This window comes from Mobula hypostoma, chromosome 2, assembly GCF_963921235.1.
Source record: "Mobula hypostoma chromosome 2, sMobHyp1.1, whole genome shotgun sequence".
NCBI lineage: Eukaryota > Metazoa > Chordata > Chondrichthyes > Myliobatiformes > Myliobatidae > Mobula > Mobula hypostoma.
This window is the reverse complement of record NC_086098.1, coordinates 226650534-226667305: the sequence shown is the minus strand read 5'-3', so window position 1 is coordinate 226667305 and position 16772 is coordinate 226650534. Positions and strand designations below refer to the sequence as shown.

At 39.6% G+C, this 16772-nt stretch overlaps 2 protein-coding genes across 3 annotated transcripts in view; one reads left to right on the top strand and one right to left on the bottom strand.

Moving 5' to 3' along the window:
- Positions 1-12750, bottom strand: part of ppp4r1l (protein phosphatase 4, regulatory subunit 1-like) — a 90092-nt gene extending 77342 nt beyond the window's left edge. Inside the window, exons 1-4 of one of the 2 annotated variants that reach the window (XM_063041582.1) lie at positions 12722-12750; positions 12583-12627; positions 9188-9320; positions 70-176 (exon numbers count right to left, since the gene is read on the bottom strand). In XM_063041582.1, the coding sequence (XP_062897652.1) occupies positions 70-176; positions 9188-9320; positions 12583-12627; positions 12722-12728 (292 nt within the window). In that variant the 5' untranslated portion in view covers positions 12729-12750. The remainder of the gene's footprint in view (positions 1-69; positions 177-9187; positions 9321-12582; positions 12628-12721) is intronic. The other variant, XM_063041581.1, reaches the window with a different exon arrangement.
- Positions 12751-13156: 406 nt separating this feature from the next.
- rab22a (RAB22A, member RAS oncogene family) overlaps positions 13157-16772 on the top strand; it is a 55538-nt gene continuing 51922 nt past the window's right edge. The window contains exon 1 of the mRNA XM_063041580.1: positions 13157-13355. Coding sequence (XP_062897650.1) covers positions 13320-13355 — 36 coding nt within the window. The 5' untranslated portion in view covers positions 13157-13319. The remainder of the gene's footprint in view (positions 13356-16772) is intronic.

Here is a 16772-nt window from a genome sequence, read left to right as displayed (position 1 = left end):
CAGCATTTTTCATTTTCATTTGTAAATTACTGGCTCATCGTTGAAAAAAAAATCTAATTAACAACGTACCTGTATCATCAGAGAGTCTAACAATAGTCTCCATAACAGCCGTGAAATCTTGCTCATCATCACTAAAAGCTCGCAGAACATCCAAGAGCCCTCGAGCAACAATCTGCCTGTTCAAGATAAAAAATGCAGCCCAAAAATTATTTATTATTTTGGTAGCAATTATTTTCAAGCACAGAAAATTTCAACTTGAGGCAGTCAGCCTATTCTAACTGTCTTCCAGATTATTTTGGTTTTTGTGTCATAATCTGCTTTTATATCGTACATGTCAAAGCACGTACTCTTGCCTGGAGCAATGTTTGTAATAAATAACAAATAACATTTTCTAATTGTTTTAGTCACTTTTCTTCTCAAAGATATTTTAGTCCAACTTTTACAAAGTGACACACTTCATTTACAATAACCTCAAGCTTTTTAAATATATAAAGCACATACACACATACTTATTAATCTGACTCAAGTAAAATGTTAAAAAATCTTTCCAAACAAAATATGCAGACTTCTTTCATTAAGGAAAATCACATTATGATTATAACCAAATGAAGTCTCCTCAGATTTTAAAAAACCTCTCATTATGTTACTTTTATCTTTCCAACCCAACAAAGGAACTAAAGCTTGTTTAGTTACTTTATACGTTACACATGTAACTGGAGATACAAAAGGGGCAACCATTAAATTAAATCCAATGACAAAACACAACCCAAACTTAGATTTCAACAAAAAAAAACAGAAGTAGCAGTACTGTTATTAATCAGTTCATTTCTAATGAATACCATGGACTTAACATTTATATATCTTTTTGGTGATAGAAAAAACACTGTAACTACCCAACACAAATTCCGGAGAGATTCAATTGCTAGAACAGTGTAAAATAAAAGGTGCTTTCTTTTTTTAATCGGAGCGCTGAAGAACTCTGAGCAAGAGTATCAATGATTGGTCTCCTCAGGGGCCTAATGAGCTCGGAGCCCTCACAGCTTACAGTTTTATTCCATTTTCCATCAGCTTCCCCAGTTCCATCAAATAGATCCCAATCTTAGACTCATCTATCCTTTCAAAACCTCCAATCAAAGTTCAGACAGGATTCTAATGTTCAGATATTACTAATCTTAAAAAGCAACAAGATTAATTAGGCCAGACTTTATTACCATTGCTTAATAGGAATTGCAGTTAACCCAAAGAACTACTACAGTCTAAAGTCAAGTTGTCCCTTCAATTTGACAGGAGATGAACCAAATTGTGGTCACTAGATCAGAACAAGTGACTGTACAATTTTGAACTATACTAAATTATACTAAACTATACAGCTATCTCAGACTATCTTTTAACACATACAATTAACCAGTAATAGTGCATCACGAAACCTCGGACTGCAGAAATCTTGCCTCCCGCTTTTCCCAGCTTAATTTTAGAACATCTTTGGAGGTGAAGTGACAGGTCTTAAGGCCTCTTTTAGAAATGAAAAGCAAGCAGCAAAATGACCATTGTATTGGAAAAGTACTGGAGGCTAGGGTGGGAAGAAAATATTCACTTGGTGTTGACAGAACACGTAGAAGGAAAACTCAGAACCCGCTCTTAAAGAAAGTAATGCAAGAGGTCATAACCTTATTTTTAACAAAAATACAGAAAATGCTACAAACAGCAGTATTATAAGACCATAAGACAAAGGAGCAGAATTAGGCCATTCAACCCAGAGTCTGCTATGTCACCTCATCATGGCTGATTTATTATCTCCCTCGACCCCATTCTCCTGCCATCATCTGATAACCTTTAAAGTCCTTATTAATCAAGAAATCAAGAACCTATTATCAATCTCCATTTTAAATATACCCAATGACTTGGCCTGTACAGCAATCTATGGTAATGAATTCCACAGATTCACCATCCTCTGGCTAAAGACATTCATCCTTATCTGTTCTAAGGGCTCTGTTCTTCTATTCTGAGGCTGTGCCTTCTGGTACTAGGCTTCCCACTATAAGAAACATCCTATCTACACCCACTCTATCTGTACCTTTCAATATTTGATGTTTCAATGAGAAAACCCCTAATTCTTTTCTAAACTCTAGTGCATATAGGCCTGGAGCCATCAAATGCTCCTCATATGTTAACCCCTTCATGCCCCGGATCACTCGTGAACCTCCTCTGGAGGTTCAATGCCAGCACATCCTTTCTTAGACAAGGGGCTCCAAAATTTCCCACAATTCTCCAGATACGATATGGACAATGCCTTATAAAACCTCAACATTGCTTATAGATTCTGGTCCCCTTGAAATAAATGCTACCATTGAATTCGCCTTCATTACCACCAACTCAACCTACAAGTTAACCTTTAGGGAATCCTGCATGAGGACTACCAAGTCCCTTTGCATCTTTGATTTCTGAATTGGCTCCCCATTTAGATAGTCTGCTCCTTTATTCCTTCTGCTAGGCGTATGACCATATATTTTCCTACACTGTATTCCATCTGCCACTTCTCTGTCTGCTCTCCCAATCTATCTAGGTCCTTCTACAGCAGGGATTTCCAACCGTTTTTATGCCATGGACCCCTGCCATTAATCAAGGGGTCCGTAGACCCCAGGTTGGGAACCCCTGTTCTACAAACTCCTTGCTTCCTCAACACTACCTGCCTATCATCCACAGACTTAGTCACAAAGCTATCAATTCCATCATCTGAATTATTGACATATAACGAGAAAGGAAGGGGCCCTAACACTGACCCCTGTGAAACACCACTAATCACGGCAGCCAACCAGAAAACACCCCATGGGCATTTTTTATGGGCCAAAAAATGTTTCAAACCTGCTCTGGTATTTCCACAGTTTTCAAATAAATATTTAATGAAATAATCTTCTCAGACAATGGAAAATTTTAAAGGAAAAAAGGAACAAAAAGAAGTAAAGATATCAACAAAGAAAAATGAAAAAATGCACAAACCTAATCAAAAATCAATGATGAAACAATCAATCAAATTAAGTATAGATCAACTACACCATCCAATAACAGATTGGATTTAAAAGTTGATTCATTGGATTGTAAGCTTAATTATACCACAAATTGAAACTTTGTCTCTTGTTTAATGGAGTAACCAATCAGAATCAGAATCAGGTTTATTATCAAATTTCACTTTACATGCCGGTGATAATAAACCTGATTCTGGTTGTTTACGCCATTAAATTTTAATAATGCAATTTCACAGCTGGTCATTCTGAGAATTTAAAAAGAATGAAAATAAGGAAGAATTCCCAGAGGGCCACCAGGAATGTGTATAGCTGAGGTAGAGCAGTATCTGAAAAACAGCCCATTTTGTATCGGCTCAAAAGGATATACTCTATCTATGTGGAATTCATTGCAGGATCGATAAGTATATTGTGGTACATTTCCTTTAAACATTCCCATTTTCCTCATCGACGGATAGAGGAAAAAAAACATCTCAAATTGTTCAGCAGGGTCAGGCAATGCAGGAAGTGCACCAGTCAATTTCTACACACCAATAATCCCACAGTAATTTAAGAATGTCTGTTAAAGATGGTGGAAAAACATTGTTCAGGACACTTAGGAAAATTCCACTGTTTTTCTTCAAACTGAAAGTCTCTAATACTGCATCATTCCAAATGGTTGCATGTGTTCCATTAAGGACCTATCAGAGTGCAAGTTAATCAGTGTGAAACTGCCAGGTAAAGATCAGCTCAGTCTGCAAACAAAACAAGGGTGATAAGGGATAGCTTAGTCTAGACAAAAAATGGAATTGAGAATAAATAAAATGTACTACTGTATTACAGGTCATTAGAACAAGAACACGCCCTTCAACCCATCATGCATGTGCTGACCTTGATTTCAATCTTACTAATCCCATTAGCATCCCTCTGTTCGCTGGCTGTAAATGCCTCTGAAAAGTTGGTATCGAATCTGCTTCTACTACCTCTCCTGGCAGGGCGTTCAGGCACCTACCATTCTCTACATTCAAAAAAAAAACTTTGCATATCTCCTTTAGACTCCTCTTTCTGCAGTATTTAACATTTCCCAACCTGGGAAAAAGACACAGATATCTGACTGTTTCCCATAATTTTATAAACTTTTGTCAGATCTTCCCAGAATCCAAGTTTGTCCAACCTCCCTTGAGAATTAACACCATCCAATACAGGTGAACTTCTTTTGCACCCCCTTCAAAGTCTCCATATCCTTATTACAGAGTGCACAATAATCAGTAAAGAGCTTTTCCCCAAAGTTGTGGAGCCCAAAACTAGAGGACACATATACAAGATGGGAGGGTGGGAGGAGAGATTTAAAAGTGACCTGACAGGTAAATTCTTTACACAGAGGGTGGTGAGTACCTCTAATGAGCTGCCAGAGGAAGTGGTCCACGCTGGTACAACTGCAAAATGTAAGACACATTTGGATTGGTACATGGAGGGGAAGAACTTGAAGGTTTATTGGCCAAACAGAGTCCACTGGGACTAGCAAGGAGGATGCTGTGGACGGCGTGGACTAGTTAAATCAAAGGGCTTGTTTCCATGCTGTATTATTCTATGGCTCTAGTACTCCAAATGTGGCCAAACCAAACTGTTCTATGGCTGCACCATGACTTCCCAACTTTTATCCTCAATGTCCCAGCCAATGAAGGCAAGCATACATTACACCTTCTTTACCCCATCCCCTTTTAAGGTCACTTTCAATGAGTTATAGACTTTAACACCAAGATCTCCAGTATATCTGTGCTCTTAAAAGTACTTTCATTTATTGTATACCTTCCTCATACATTTGACTTCCCAAAATGCATCACCTGACACTTATCTGGATTAAATTCCATTGTTAGGTATCAATACAAGATCAAACACAATGTAGTAGTAGCACCACCTTACAGTGCTAAGGATCTATTCAATCATGTCCTCAAGTACTGAATGTGTAGAGTTTACCTTTTATAGTGTGTGTGTTTTCTGGTTACTTCACATATCCCAAAGCGTGTGGGTTAGTAGATTAATTAGCCACTGTAAATTGATCCCAGTCTTGTGTGTGAGTCGCAGAATTTTCGGAGGGTTAATGTGTACATGGGTAGAATGAAATGGAATGTAGGGTGGTTGATTGGTAGTATGAATTTGATGAGCCAAGGGGCCTGTTTCAATGCTAAATATTTCTATGATCTTGAAGTCTGAGGGTGAAAGTGAAAGATAAAATATGTTAGATTACCAACCTAATACAGCAAAATGGTCACTGGAAGTGATGCCATAGAGTCTGTAGGGAATTTGAATATTGTCCTTGTTTAGCATTATTTCTCTGTACTAAATGGAAATCTGAAACCTACAAATATTTTATCATTTTTCTTTGCATCAGACAAGAGTGAGCAAGAAAATTGGTGAGCAAATCCTGCTCAACAACACCCTTCACCACTTTGCTGACAGTTGACAGCAGAATGAGTGATAATCGCCCAAATGGATTTGTGAACAGGATATACCCAAGCAACTATCCAACAATGTGGAAAAGTACAAAATACTGGAGGAACACAGCATGTTGGACATTGATGGAAAGGAAGAAACAGTCAATGTTTTGGGCTAAGACCCTTCCATCAGGACTGGAAAGGAAAGGGGAAGAAGCCAAAACCTTTTTCCTTCCATTGATGCTGTCTGATCTGCTGTGTGTTGCTCTGGAGTTCCAGCATCTGCAGAATCTCTTGTGTTAACGTACAAAGATGTCAGTGTTCAAACTATAATTGTCTGGTTAATGGCATAGCTTGATCTTCAGTACTACAGCTGGGATGTTACCCAGTCTCACACTACTTCCAGTGCTCATTGCCATCCCTTGATATAATACAAATCAAATTAGCTGATGACTAGCTTCTGTAATGGTGGAGTCTCAAAAGGAAACCAAGGTGGATCACCAACTTGGCATCGCTGGCTGAACGTGGTTGTGAACACTTCATCCTTAGTCATTAGCTTAAACATGCATACCCTAGTCACCGTTGAGGATGGGGATACTCTTTTAGCTGCTTAATGACTAGATGTGACAGGACTGCAGAGCTTCAAACTGATCTGTGCATTGCAAGCAGGCCTGTGTTGAAGTTTCACCAGGTCAGCTCCTCAATTTTAAATGTGCCTGGTGCTGCTTGTGGCATGCCTCTCTGCACTTCTCATTGAGCAAGGTTCAATCCCGAGGGGAGTATTTCAATTAATAAAGGAGATGACCACATCATGCCAGCTCTCAGACAGCAATTCGTTGCCCCACTTATTTTCCCTGTAAAATATTTTCTCACACATGCACATGTAAAACCCTATGATCTTCCTGCCACTCACCCACATCACAGGCAATCTACCTTGCCCGGTTAACAGATCTTTGGGTTGTGAGGGGAATATGAAGCACCTGGAAGAAATCCACAGTCAAAGAGACAGCAGAGGTCTGAATTGAATCTGGATCACTGGAGCTATGAAATAATTATACGTTGTGTACTGTGACTGTCCTCCCTATGTGCTGTTCCTTATTGTGGTGGAGAGGTTTGTGTGCCTTAATGATCCTGGGAGCTATACCAGCTGGGACTTCAGTCCCTGGTAGGTTCAACCTTGCAGGGCAGGTTCCAGGTGAAGGGCCGGACGAATACAGCACCTGGACCTCCAGGCTGGGGGTTGGGGCATAGGGCCAGCAACCCTACCTTGTGAAATCTTTACTGCTACAGAAACCGAAAGAGGCCCCATGTGCCACCTAGGTACTAAGGGTTCAGACGACAACTGTGACTGTGCCAAGCCATCAGGTCACATCGTGTGGATACACTTTAGCTGCTGCTTGTCCACAGTGCTGTGCTGCCACATCCAATCTGAATCTATAACGTAGTGCTATATAAGATGGAGAGTATTCTCTGATTCAGATTTATTTATCACAAATACATGAAAACATACAGTAAAATGTGTTGTTTGCGTTAACAACCAACATATCCAAGGATGCACTGGGGGCAGCTTTCAAGTGCCGCCACACACTCCAGTGCAAACATAACAGGCCCATCGTACTCAGCAGAATGACACAGAACACACCGAGCAACAACAGCAAGACAAGCCCCTTTCCTCCCCCACTACCACCCACCACCCCATGCACATACACAGACCTCTAGCCCAGGATAGACCGTCTCCGGCCTCCGGCAGACTTGTGTTCAGTATGAAGTCTCCAAAAGAAGTGTGGTAGTGGTTGTGTTCATTCAGGTCAGTCAGTGGTGGTACAAACAAACTAGTCTTGGTGGTGGACAATGAAATCCCACACCGAGAGCATATTCTGAGTATCTGCTATTCTCGGTGCTTTTCAACATACACATTCACATATTCTTCAGCTGAAAGAGGACAGTAGGTGGTAAAGAGGAATTCATCATCCGTGTTTGAACTGAGATTTCAATATAGAAGACTCCCAAGCACACTACCTCTCATTTTTATACACTGTCCCACCCCTTTTGCTGAGCCTGTTCTGCCAGCGGAGCAGAATGTACCACACAATGTGAAGCCATCAGTCTAGCACATTGGCTGCAAGTTATGACTCAACAAGGATGACTATGTCAGGTTATTTCCACACAACACAATGCAACAGCTCTCTTAACTGGGACCACAAATAACCAAATGTTTACAGTAAAACTTGGCAAATGTATCCAAATTGGTGCCTCGGTTGATGACAGTGAACTGTTCAGTATAGTTCTCTTGCCGATTCAACAAATCATTTACGACACAACTACATGATATCTTGGGCAATTTTAGAAGGCCGGTTAACCACTCTGGTGAACCTGAAGTCAAATAAAGGCCAAATTGGGTAAATATAGCAGATTTCCTCCAAGAGCACAACAAAATGTGAGAGAAAGTGACAGACAGCGAAAAAAGCTATTGAATGCAAGTTTAGCAATAAGAGTTACCATGTTATCTTGGCTAATGGACTAGATATTTTTATTTACTTAAATTCAGCATCGCAACAGTCCCTTCCAGCCCAATGAGCCGCACTACCCAACTACACCCAACCTACGAACCCACGTCTTTAGAATATGAGAGGAAACCCACACATCACAGGGAGAATGGACACACTCCTTACCGACAATGGTGGAACTGAATCCGAGTCAATGGCACTGTAATAATGTTACACTATCCCACCGTGATGCCCAGGTGGTCAATAATGATTGAGCAAAATAAACTGGATCTGTGCAAAATGCCAGGATTGGAGGAACACAGAGATATGAGGCTCAAGGCATTGATGCAAAGAGGAGAGATGGGATTAAATCCCTCTCTCATGAGGTTGAGCACAATGGAAGATTTAAGTCCTGTAGTGCATGTGAAATACAAAATGGTATCATTGGACCATTCAAAAAAAATGGCATTTTAGGGTAGCACACTCTTGGATAGTACAGCTGCCTCACACCTCCAGGGATCTGGGCAGTTCTGACCTCAGGTGATGTTTGACTTTACTTTGCATGTTCTGTCCGTGACCACATGATTTTCCTTTGGGGGGGGGGAAGCAGGTGGCACAGGTGGGGGCACATCTTCCTCCCGCAACACAAAGACATGCTGGTAGGTTGGTTGTTGACTATAAAATATCCTACAGTATACAGTATAAGACAAAAAATGATCATAGTCGAACTGATGGACATATGTGAGAGAATAAGTGGTAGGGCTACAGGGAAATATGAAATGGGGTAATAGGACTAATTGCAATTGCTCCTCTTGGAGCTAGCATGGATTCAATGGACCAAAAAGCCTCTTTCTGCTTTATGATAAGTGTAAAATTATAGTGCAACAGTGATCGAAACTCCAATTAACTTAAAGAAGTTTAGTTTAAAAACTTTATTTTTGTTCTAAAATCTCTATTTACTTGGCATCACTAGTTTAAACCCATGTTACTGCACACACCAAATCTACAACTAGAAGAACAAGCCCACAGGAAAAAGAATCTCAGGGTTGTATGTGGTGATATGTATGTACTCTGATAATAAATTTTACTTTGAACAACTAGAGATTAGTACTTAGCTGTCAAGACAGAACAATACGAAAACAATCAAATCTCCGGGCCAGGCATATTCAAACAGCCATCTACTGAATAAGCAGAACTCCTTGGACTGGAAGTGTACAGTTTACAATTCTGCAGAACTGCCCAATCCTCTGCAGCAAGCTTGCTTTACCTGTTAAAGACATTGGTACTAGCTGCATACTTCTCCAATCTAGAAAGAGGAGTCAGTTCTTCTTGATTTGGCAAATCCAAGAATGACGTTATCCTTTCTCCATCATTGTCTGTGTTGTATTCTTCAAACCCAACTGAAAGTCAAGAACAATAGTGAATATCCTCTTTAAAGTTTACGCAAATAGTCACAACCTCTAATGTTTAAATAATGCACAAGAAAGGTTTGTGCAATACAGGGTATAAACTACAATTTCTCAAAACAAAACCTATGCTCAAGGTAAAACCTTTAATGCCATAGGATAAGAGAGTGTTTTGCAAACACAAACACAAACACACCAGCAAAGCCCCCAGGTGTTAGAAATAATTGGGTGGGGGAAGTGGGTTTAGTCCAGAAATTCTTGTGGAATTCTTGTTGAAACACAGAATTAAACCCAGAATGTCAAATAACAGAGATATATTCTAACATCCAGAACATAATAAGGAAACCTTTTTTGAGACAACCTTGGTTAAGTCCCTTACCAAATAGGCTTTCACAACTTCTTAGAAGTTAGTTCGCATCCAGCAATGCCTCAGCCATCTGTGCTCCCATTATCTGCTTTTGACCTCAAGAGGACCAGCAAGAGCTAATAGTCCAGTATGGTTCCACTATTCAGTTTAGCTGCCAGCAAAATCAGTATGTGCTGCAACAACTGAAAGGCTAGCTCACTGTACCAACTGTATGAATCAGACACTCATCAAAAAATTTAAGTTTTGCAAAAAAATTTCAACAAGGAACCATTTTTTCAGATCCCCAGTATGTTCCAAAGTCTTGATTAATTATTCTTTGAAGTGCAAGTACATAGGCAATTTGCATCCAACAATAATGTGCAAGCATGAGTTGCAACACAACCTGCTGGCTGACATTGGAATTCACTCTCTTCGTCATTCCTTTGAACAGACAGACTATTAAACCCTTGTTTCGCATCTCACTGGCAATGTAGCCCTCTTCTTATCAGTACTTCTACACTGACCATCAAAACCATTTATTCTCCCATTCTACATTAACCCCATTTTCCATTCCCCCGGTCAGGAGGGAACACATGTATAATGCTTCCTCGGTCACCATCTTCCAGATAGTGTACAAAACCGCTTATTTTTGTGCAGATGTTCTTGTTGCATTTTGTGCGGGGGGAGGAGTGTTGGTGGGGTTGATGATCGGGTTGTCATTCTTTTTTTGTGCAGGTGGAGGGGGGAGTTTGCTGTTTCTCTCTGAACGACTTTCATGGCTTTTCTTTGTTTCGTGGCTATCTGGATAAGATGAATCTCAGAGTTGTATACGGATTCATACTTTGATAATAAATGAACCCTTGAACCTTTTCAACATCCTCATCTCAGCTACATACTACACTCACCTACCCACTAGGAGCAGTATACAGTGGCCAATTAATCTATCAACCATATGCCTTTGGTATCTATGAGGAAACTGGAACACCAGAGGGAACTGCAAACTGCACACAAACAGCACACAAGGTCAGATCCAGAATAATCATGGTGTTTTATCCCTGAGGAAGTTAACTGTATTCAACTGATGTACTCCATAAGAGAAGTGATTTGGATCTTTTACTTGCTACTTGAAAATCTTTACCTATCACAGGTCACTGCACAATACCTGATGTGTCTTCAAATATATACTTACTACTCTGCCAAATGCATAAGAACTAATGGATGTAAGAGAATGTAGATGCTGCAATCTGGAACAAAAAAAACTGCTGGAGAACTTATGTTTTGTCCTATCCTGATACAGGGTAACAGCCAAAAATGTGACCCAGGTTTCTCCCGCTATCCAAAAGTAGTGTTCCTATGAAACCTTTTGTAAGCTGAAATGGCGTAAAGCGATGAAGCAATTACCATTAATTTATGTGGGAAAATTTTTTGAGCGTTCCCAGACCCAAAAAATAACCTACCAAATCAGAACAAATAACACACAAAACTTAAAATAACTCTAACATATAGTAAAAGCAGTAATGATAATGATAAATATACAGCCTATATAAAGTAGAACTAATGTATGTACAGTGTAGTTTCAGTTACCAGAATCGGGAAGACAGCGAGCACACTGGAAAGTTCACGCATTTTCTATCATACAGTTCTTTGTAGGCACTCAAGACATCCTGCAAACCTTCCCTAAACCTATGTGCCCTTCCAAAATTAGTCATACTTTTCTGCAATCATTGCAGCACTGACAATTGTAGTGAAAATCTCACGCAGTTCAAAGCTATGGCGTGCGCCCTGCCTCTATAACGGCTCGCAAACAAATGCTATTTTCGCTTTTCGCCACTCTCACTGCTCGGGGTGCGCGCTGCCTCTATAAAACGAACCCTTTGCTTTCACAGATGTTGCTCAACCTGCCAAGCCCCAAAAGCAGTTTGTTTTATGCATCAGATATACAGTACTTATTTTGTGTAATTTTCCCTCAGCATTAGTTTCCATACTAAATTAACACAAATCAAAGGTAAGTCAGTATAAACTGGGCACTGATAACAGTAAATTAATTTCTTGTCATATAATTTAGGGATATAATGTACAAAGCAGTCTATATATCCATTACTATGACACCAACTGCAAAGGATTTGTATTAACATTGAAGATAAATTCAACTATTTTATTTCAGGTAATCACCAAAATCACTATGAAATATTTTTTAAAAATCTTAATAAAGAAACTCAATAAGCAATGAGAAAAGCTTTTCTTTCTTCTCTCCAAAATATCTTTCAACGATTTGTTCTCATAGCCCGTTACATTCAAAATAAAAATAAGCACTGGAAATCGGGCCAATTTATCGTCAAGTACATTCGCCCACTCGATTTGACATCATCCATGGGCAGTGTGGAGGTGTTTAAAATGGAGAAACACTCAAAAAAAGCAACTGCTCAGTCATCAACAAAACCTTCCCATTTGAATAGCTTCAGAATGTCCCTATGACGATTAATGCCCTCAAGTTCACGGTGCAATCGGAAACCAGACTTTTCCACAGAATCTATTCTGGGAAGCGCTGGTGTGGGAGGGGAGACAGGGTGAGAATTGGCTGAGAGGTTATTGCGGTGCCATCTATTTACATCGCAATCAGTGGTGACACCGAACATTTAATCCACAAAACCGCAACACCCACTGCCTCTCCCACCTCCTATCCCCAATCCAGATGATAAAACTAGAGGTTTACAGCGTGAGATGGGGTCAGCGCCGTTAACAGTGGCAGTTCAGCATCCTGCGCAGCTGGATCAGCCCCGTTAGATATTAAAAGGGGGTGGAGACAACTGTCAGGTGCCGACCTCCGCAATCCCCTACCCACCCGGAGGAGGTGGAACTGAGAGCGGGGCCCCCCGATCATAATCAGCCTCATAATCACCCGATACTCACACTCCTCCAGATCGTCCTGGGAGTCCTCGTAATACAAAGAGAGACCTGTGCGGAGAAGGTGAAAATAGGGAGAGGTGGTTAGAAAGGGCGGAGTAAGGGTCTGAAAGAGCCGCTACCCGAGACAGAAGAGCTCACGTACCCGCCATCTTGGATGGAGGTGGGGGGAGGGGGAGAGCCGGCGAAACACTTCCGCGCCTGAACCACAAAATAAATAAACATAATCTGTCTGTTTAAATGACTGCTTGCAGCCCTCGATCGGGCGCGTAGTCAGAACTAAAATTAAAGCTCTGTAGAAATATTTTTAAATGTTCAGTGATGACGTACGCAATGGTTCTCGCTCTCTCTTTCCTCCCTTTGACCTTACCGACGCCCAAAATTATTTTTATCTTGCGAGGATAATTTTACACGTAGGAAATATGCAAGTGTGTGTATTCCACTTCCCGAAATAAAATATCATGGAATATATTGTCGGGGGTCAACTGACTGAGGGGTCACGGGATGTGAACGGCAAGATGGCGGTGGCGGCCCTGCTGAGGGGGTGGTTTGTTGTGGTGCTGAGCGGCTGAGGTGGAGGTTTGCGTTTGGGTTATCCGGTGTCTTGCGCCCTGCTTTCTCGTCTAAAGTCACACCCTATTAAAGGAACGGTTGATGAGAGTTTTATCGTCATTTATTCTCCAACCGGCGAGAATTGCCCTCACGGGTATGTTTGTGGGCTTCTGAAGGCTCGAAGGTTGATCATGGCTTTCAGGGAGCTGAAAGTTTGCCTACTAGGGGTAAGTGAATGCTCGGGTTATGTCTCACGCAAGGAAGATTCAAAACCTCCCTTTTCGTTGTCGATTTGCCTGAGTTTTACGTTTATTGGTAAGTGTCTTCCACTTCGACAATCTTGTATAGCTGATCTCATTTTCAAATATTTGTAAATAAACCACACATACCAGACATCTTAAGCAATTACATAACAGAGGATATTTGATGCTCTGCGCTTGTAAAGCGCAAGCTGAGCCAATTGTATTTTATCTGGTTTTTTTTAAAGATCAGAAGCATATCTGCAATTTATGCTTCGTGGACGTTGCTTTTAGTTACCAACCTAAGATTATTGCATTCAGAGTTTAGATTCAAATTATGTCTTAAATATCAAAAGTATAATATTTCTAGAATAATTTTCTCCCAAAAGTCATTATTGTCTAAATGTTAACTATTGTTAATCATTTATTCAACGTGAGATCAGACAATCAGTAATACACCTGGAGCTAAACGTCAAGTAATTTCAGAGCTGAGATTTTTTTCTTAAATATTTAAAGTATATTTTAAAAGTATAGCCATTTGTGATAGTTCAGGTTTTCTTCTGATCACACTTTGATCAAATTGCTCAACCAAGGTGATGGATTCCGTGTCGGCCCTGCTGGAGGTGAAGCTGAATTTTAGGAGCATACAGCTGTTTTTTTGGCCATTCTGCCTATATAACACAATGTAGTAATTCTTTATAGAAACAGGAAACAAGAATTTTTTTTGTTTTGTATAAAATGTAAATAATGGTGCTATGTTTTGTTATTTTGCTTTATAAATTGAAATGCTGTAAACTTAAATATTTTGTTCTCTTTTTAACTTTGTAAGTGGTTTTGTTATTAGTGTAAAGTGAGACTAAAAAATTAGTCTTTCAACATTACTGAGAAAAGGTGTAGTGCATTTATCCAGGGGATTCAAGTACTCTTGAAGCTGATATGATTGCTAGCTCTGTTTTTGTGAAAATACACATCCAATTTAATTAAAAGCATATCCTTACAGAAAAAGAAAATTCCCTTTTGAAAAATAAATGGAAGATTCTAAAATATGAGTCATGGTGCTAGAAAAATTCATAGAAGATCTGTTTGGTTGGAAGTGTTTGTCACATACAATCTCTAACTTGCAATCATACATTTTTCTGAGGAACATTGTATAGCTCAGTGGCTTATTGAAATATACATTCTGATATGGATAAAAAGCAAATTCTGTACAAACTGAGGCGACTCATTATGGTAAGTATAATAGAAAAAAACAATAGAACTTTTGTGCACAAAGTGTATTTACTTAGTAACTTGGCACCTTCATTTTGAATTTTAGTAATCTTTTTAAATTAGTTTTGTGCTGCTGTAATAGTACAGAGTTGTGGTGGGCTTGTTGGTGGAGAACTGAGGTTTTGATCTTACTCTGGGGAAGGATATGTTTACAATTATATTTTGAGTTCTGTGTAAGATTCCATTAATTTTAATTCTGCCAATAATAGTCCTGTCCCCCAAAGAGTGAGTAAAATAGATTTGTAGTCAGCAGAGTTTAGAGACTAATGTGATCTAATTTAAATTACAAGATTTTGTGAGAACTGGATAGGATAGATGAGGTGGAACTGGCTTCCCCTGTCTATGGAATTTAGGTGTGGTAGGCATGGTCTCAAGGTTATGGATTAGACATTAGTATAAAAGTAAAAAGAAACTTCTCTATCCGAGATTGCAATAAATAGACTTTGACCATATAGAGCCAACGATTCTTATGTATAAAGGAATCAAAAAATGTCAAAATGGGAAAAGACTTGCCAAGAATTGCCGTAATCCCATTGCCTGGTCGGCTAGCTAGTGCTTCAACCTATTATAGTTCTTCAAAGTTATTCAGGATCTACCACAGATTGACAGAATTTAGACAATTTTTCACCTCAGTTTCAAAATTTTTTTTAATGAATTTCGGTTTACAATTTATTCCTTCAAACAAAGAACCACAGCAGATTAACTGAGCTTTATTGCTAATTGCTGGAACCTTGGCTTGCACTGTTTGCTATATTATTACAGTTAAACTTAATTATTTAATTGAGTAGATAGTGCTCTGGGATGTCCAGAATTTAATTTAAAAAATGCATATATAAAATTTTAAATTTACTTGCGTGTTTTATTTTTGAAGAATTACACAAACAGTATTGGGAACGGCTTAGAAGTAACTTTGGCCTGAACTGTCCATACCACTGTGATGCTTTTGTATGCTATTTCCATTTGCATCTACTGCTTTCTTGTCTGTAATTGTCAAATGCCTTTTAACTGCTGTAAATGTATTTGCGTCAACCACTTCATCTGGCAGCTCTTTCCATATAACCATACCCTCTGGATGGAAAAATTCTACCCTCCCACTTTCTGTAAACATGCTCTTAATTTTTTCAATCTTTATAAGGTCACCCATTTTAGATTTCCTCTTAGTTCCGTACACTAACCAGACCCATACTTCACCCACAAGTTCCCCATCCGGTTCCATCTGCCCTTCATCTCTCCCTTAACTGATAACAGGAATAATGACTATATTCATATTCCGGCACAGATAGTCTTGGTGTTCCTACTGATCACATTCCTATTGTCTTCATTTTTACCTTCATCTTCCTCTCTCCACACCTATCTCCATCTGTCTTTCTGCCTTTTTTTGCTTGCCCTCTTCCACAAATTACTTGCCTGCATCTGCCTCCCACCTCCCCCCTTCTGCTCATCATCCTGATGCAATATTATGACTCAAAACATTGCCACTACCTTGCTCCCTTAATGCTGCTCAACCTGCTGATTTTCACAAGCATGCTATATTCTGCCTTCACTATCTTACCACTTTTGTTACCTCTGAACTTGAACCTGAAGGTTGCTCTACATCATTCCTGGGATTCCCACGAGGTATTTATTTATCCTGTAATAATTTGACATCCCAGAATGCATTACCCCTCACTTCCCTGTATTAAATTCCATCTGCCACCACTCCACCAGATTTATGTCCCTTTATCTTTTCACAATTTTCCTTGTTATCTGCTACTCTATTAGTTCTTGTGTCATCAGCAAATGTACTAATCCGTCATCTACATACTCAAACATCATTTAATTTGATGCTCTTTTCTCAATTACAAAGCCAGTTTTGGTTTGAGTTTCCCAACATACTGTGCATCCAAGTGTGCTCCTAACCTTTTGGACTAATCTACCATGTAGGACTTGCTCGAGCACTTAAAAATCATATATACCTCTGCCTTTATCATTTCTTGGGTGCCTTCTCAAAAATCTAATTTCTGAGACAGGATTTCCTCTCACAAAACAGTGCTGACTCCCCCCCAATTAGTCCCTGCCTTTCCAAATGAACTGAAATTCTATCTCTTACCTCCAATGTAAGGCCTATAGCTTCCCTACTGCCCTATTTGTATAACA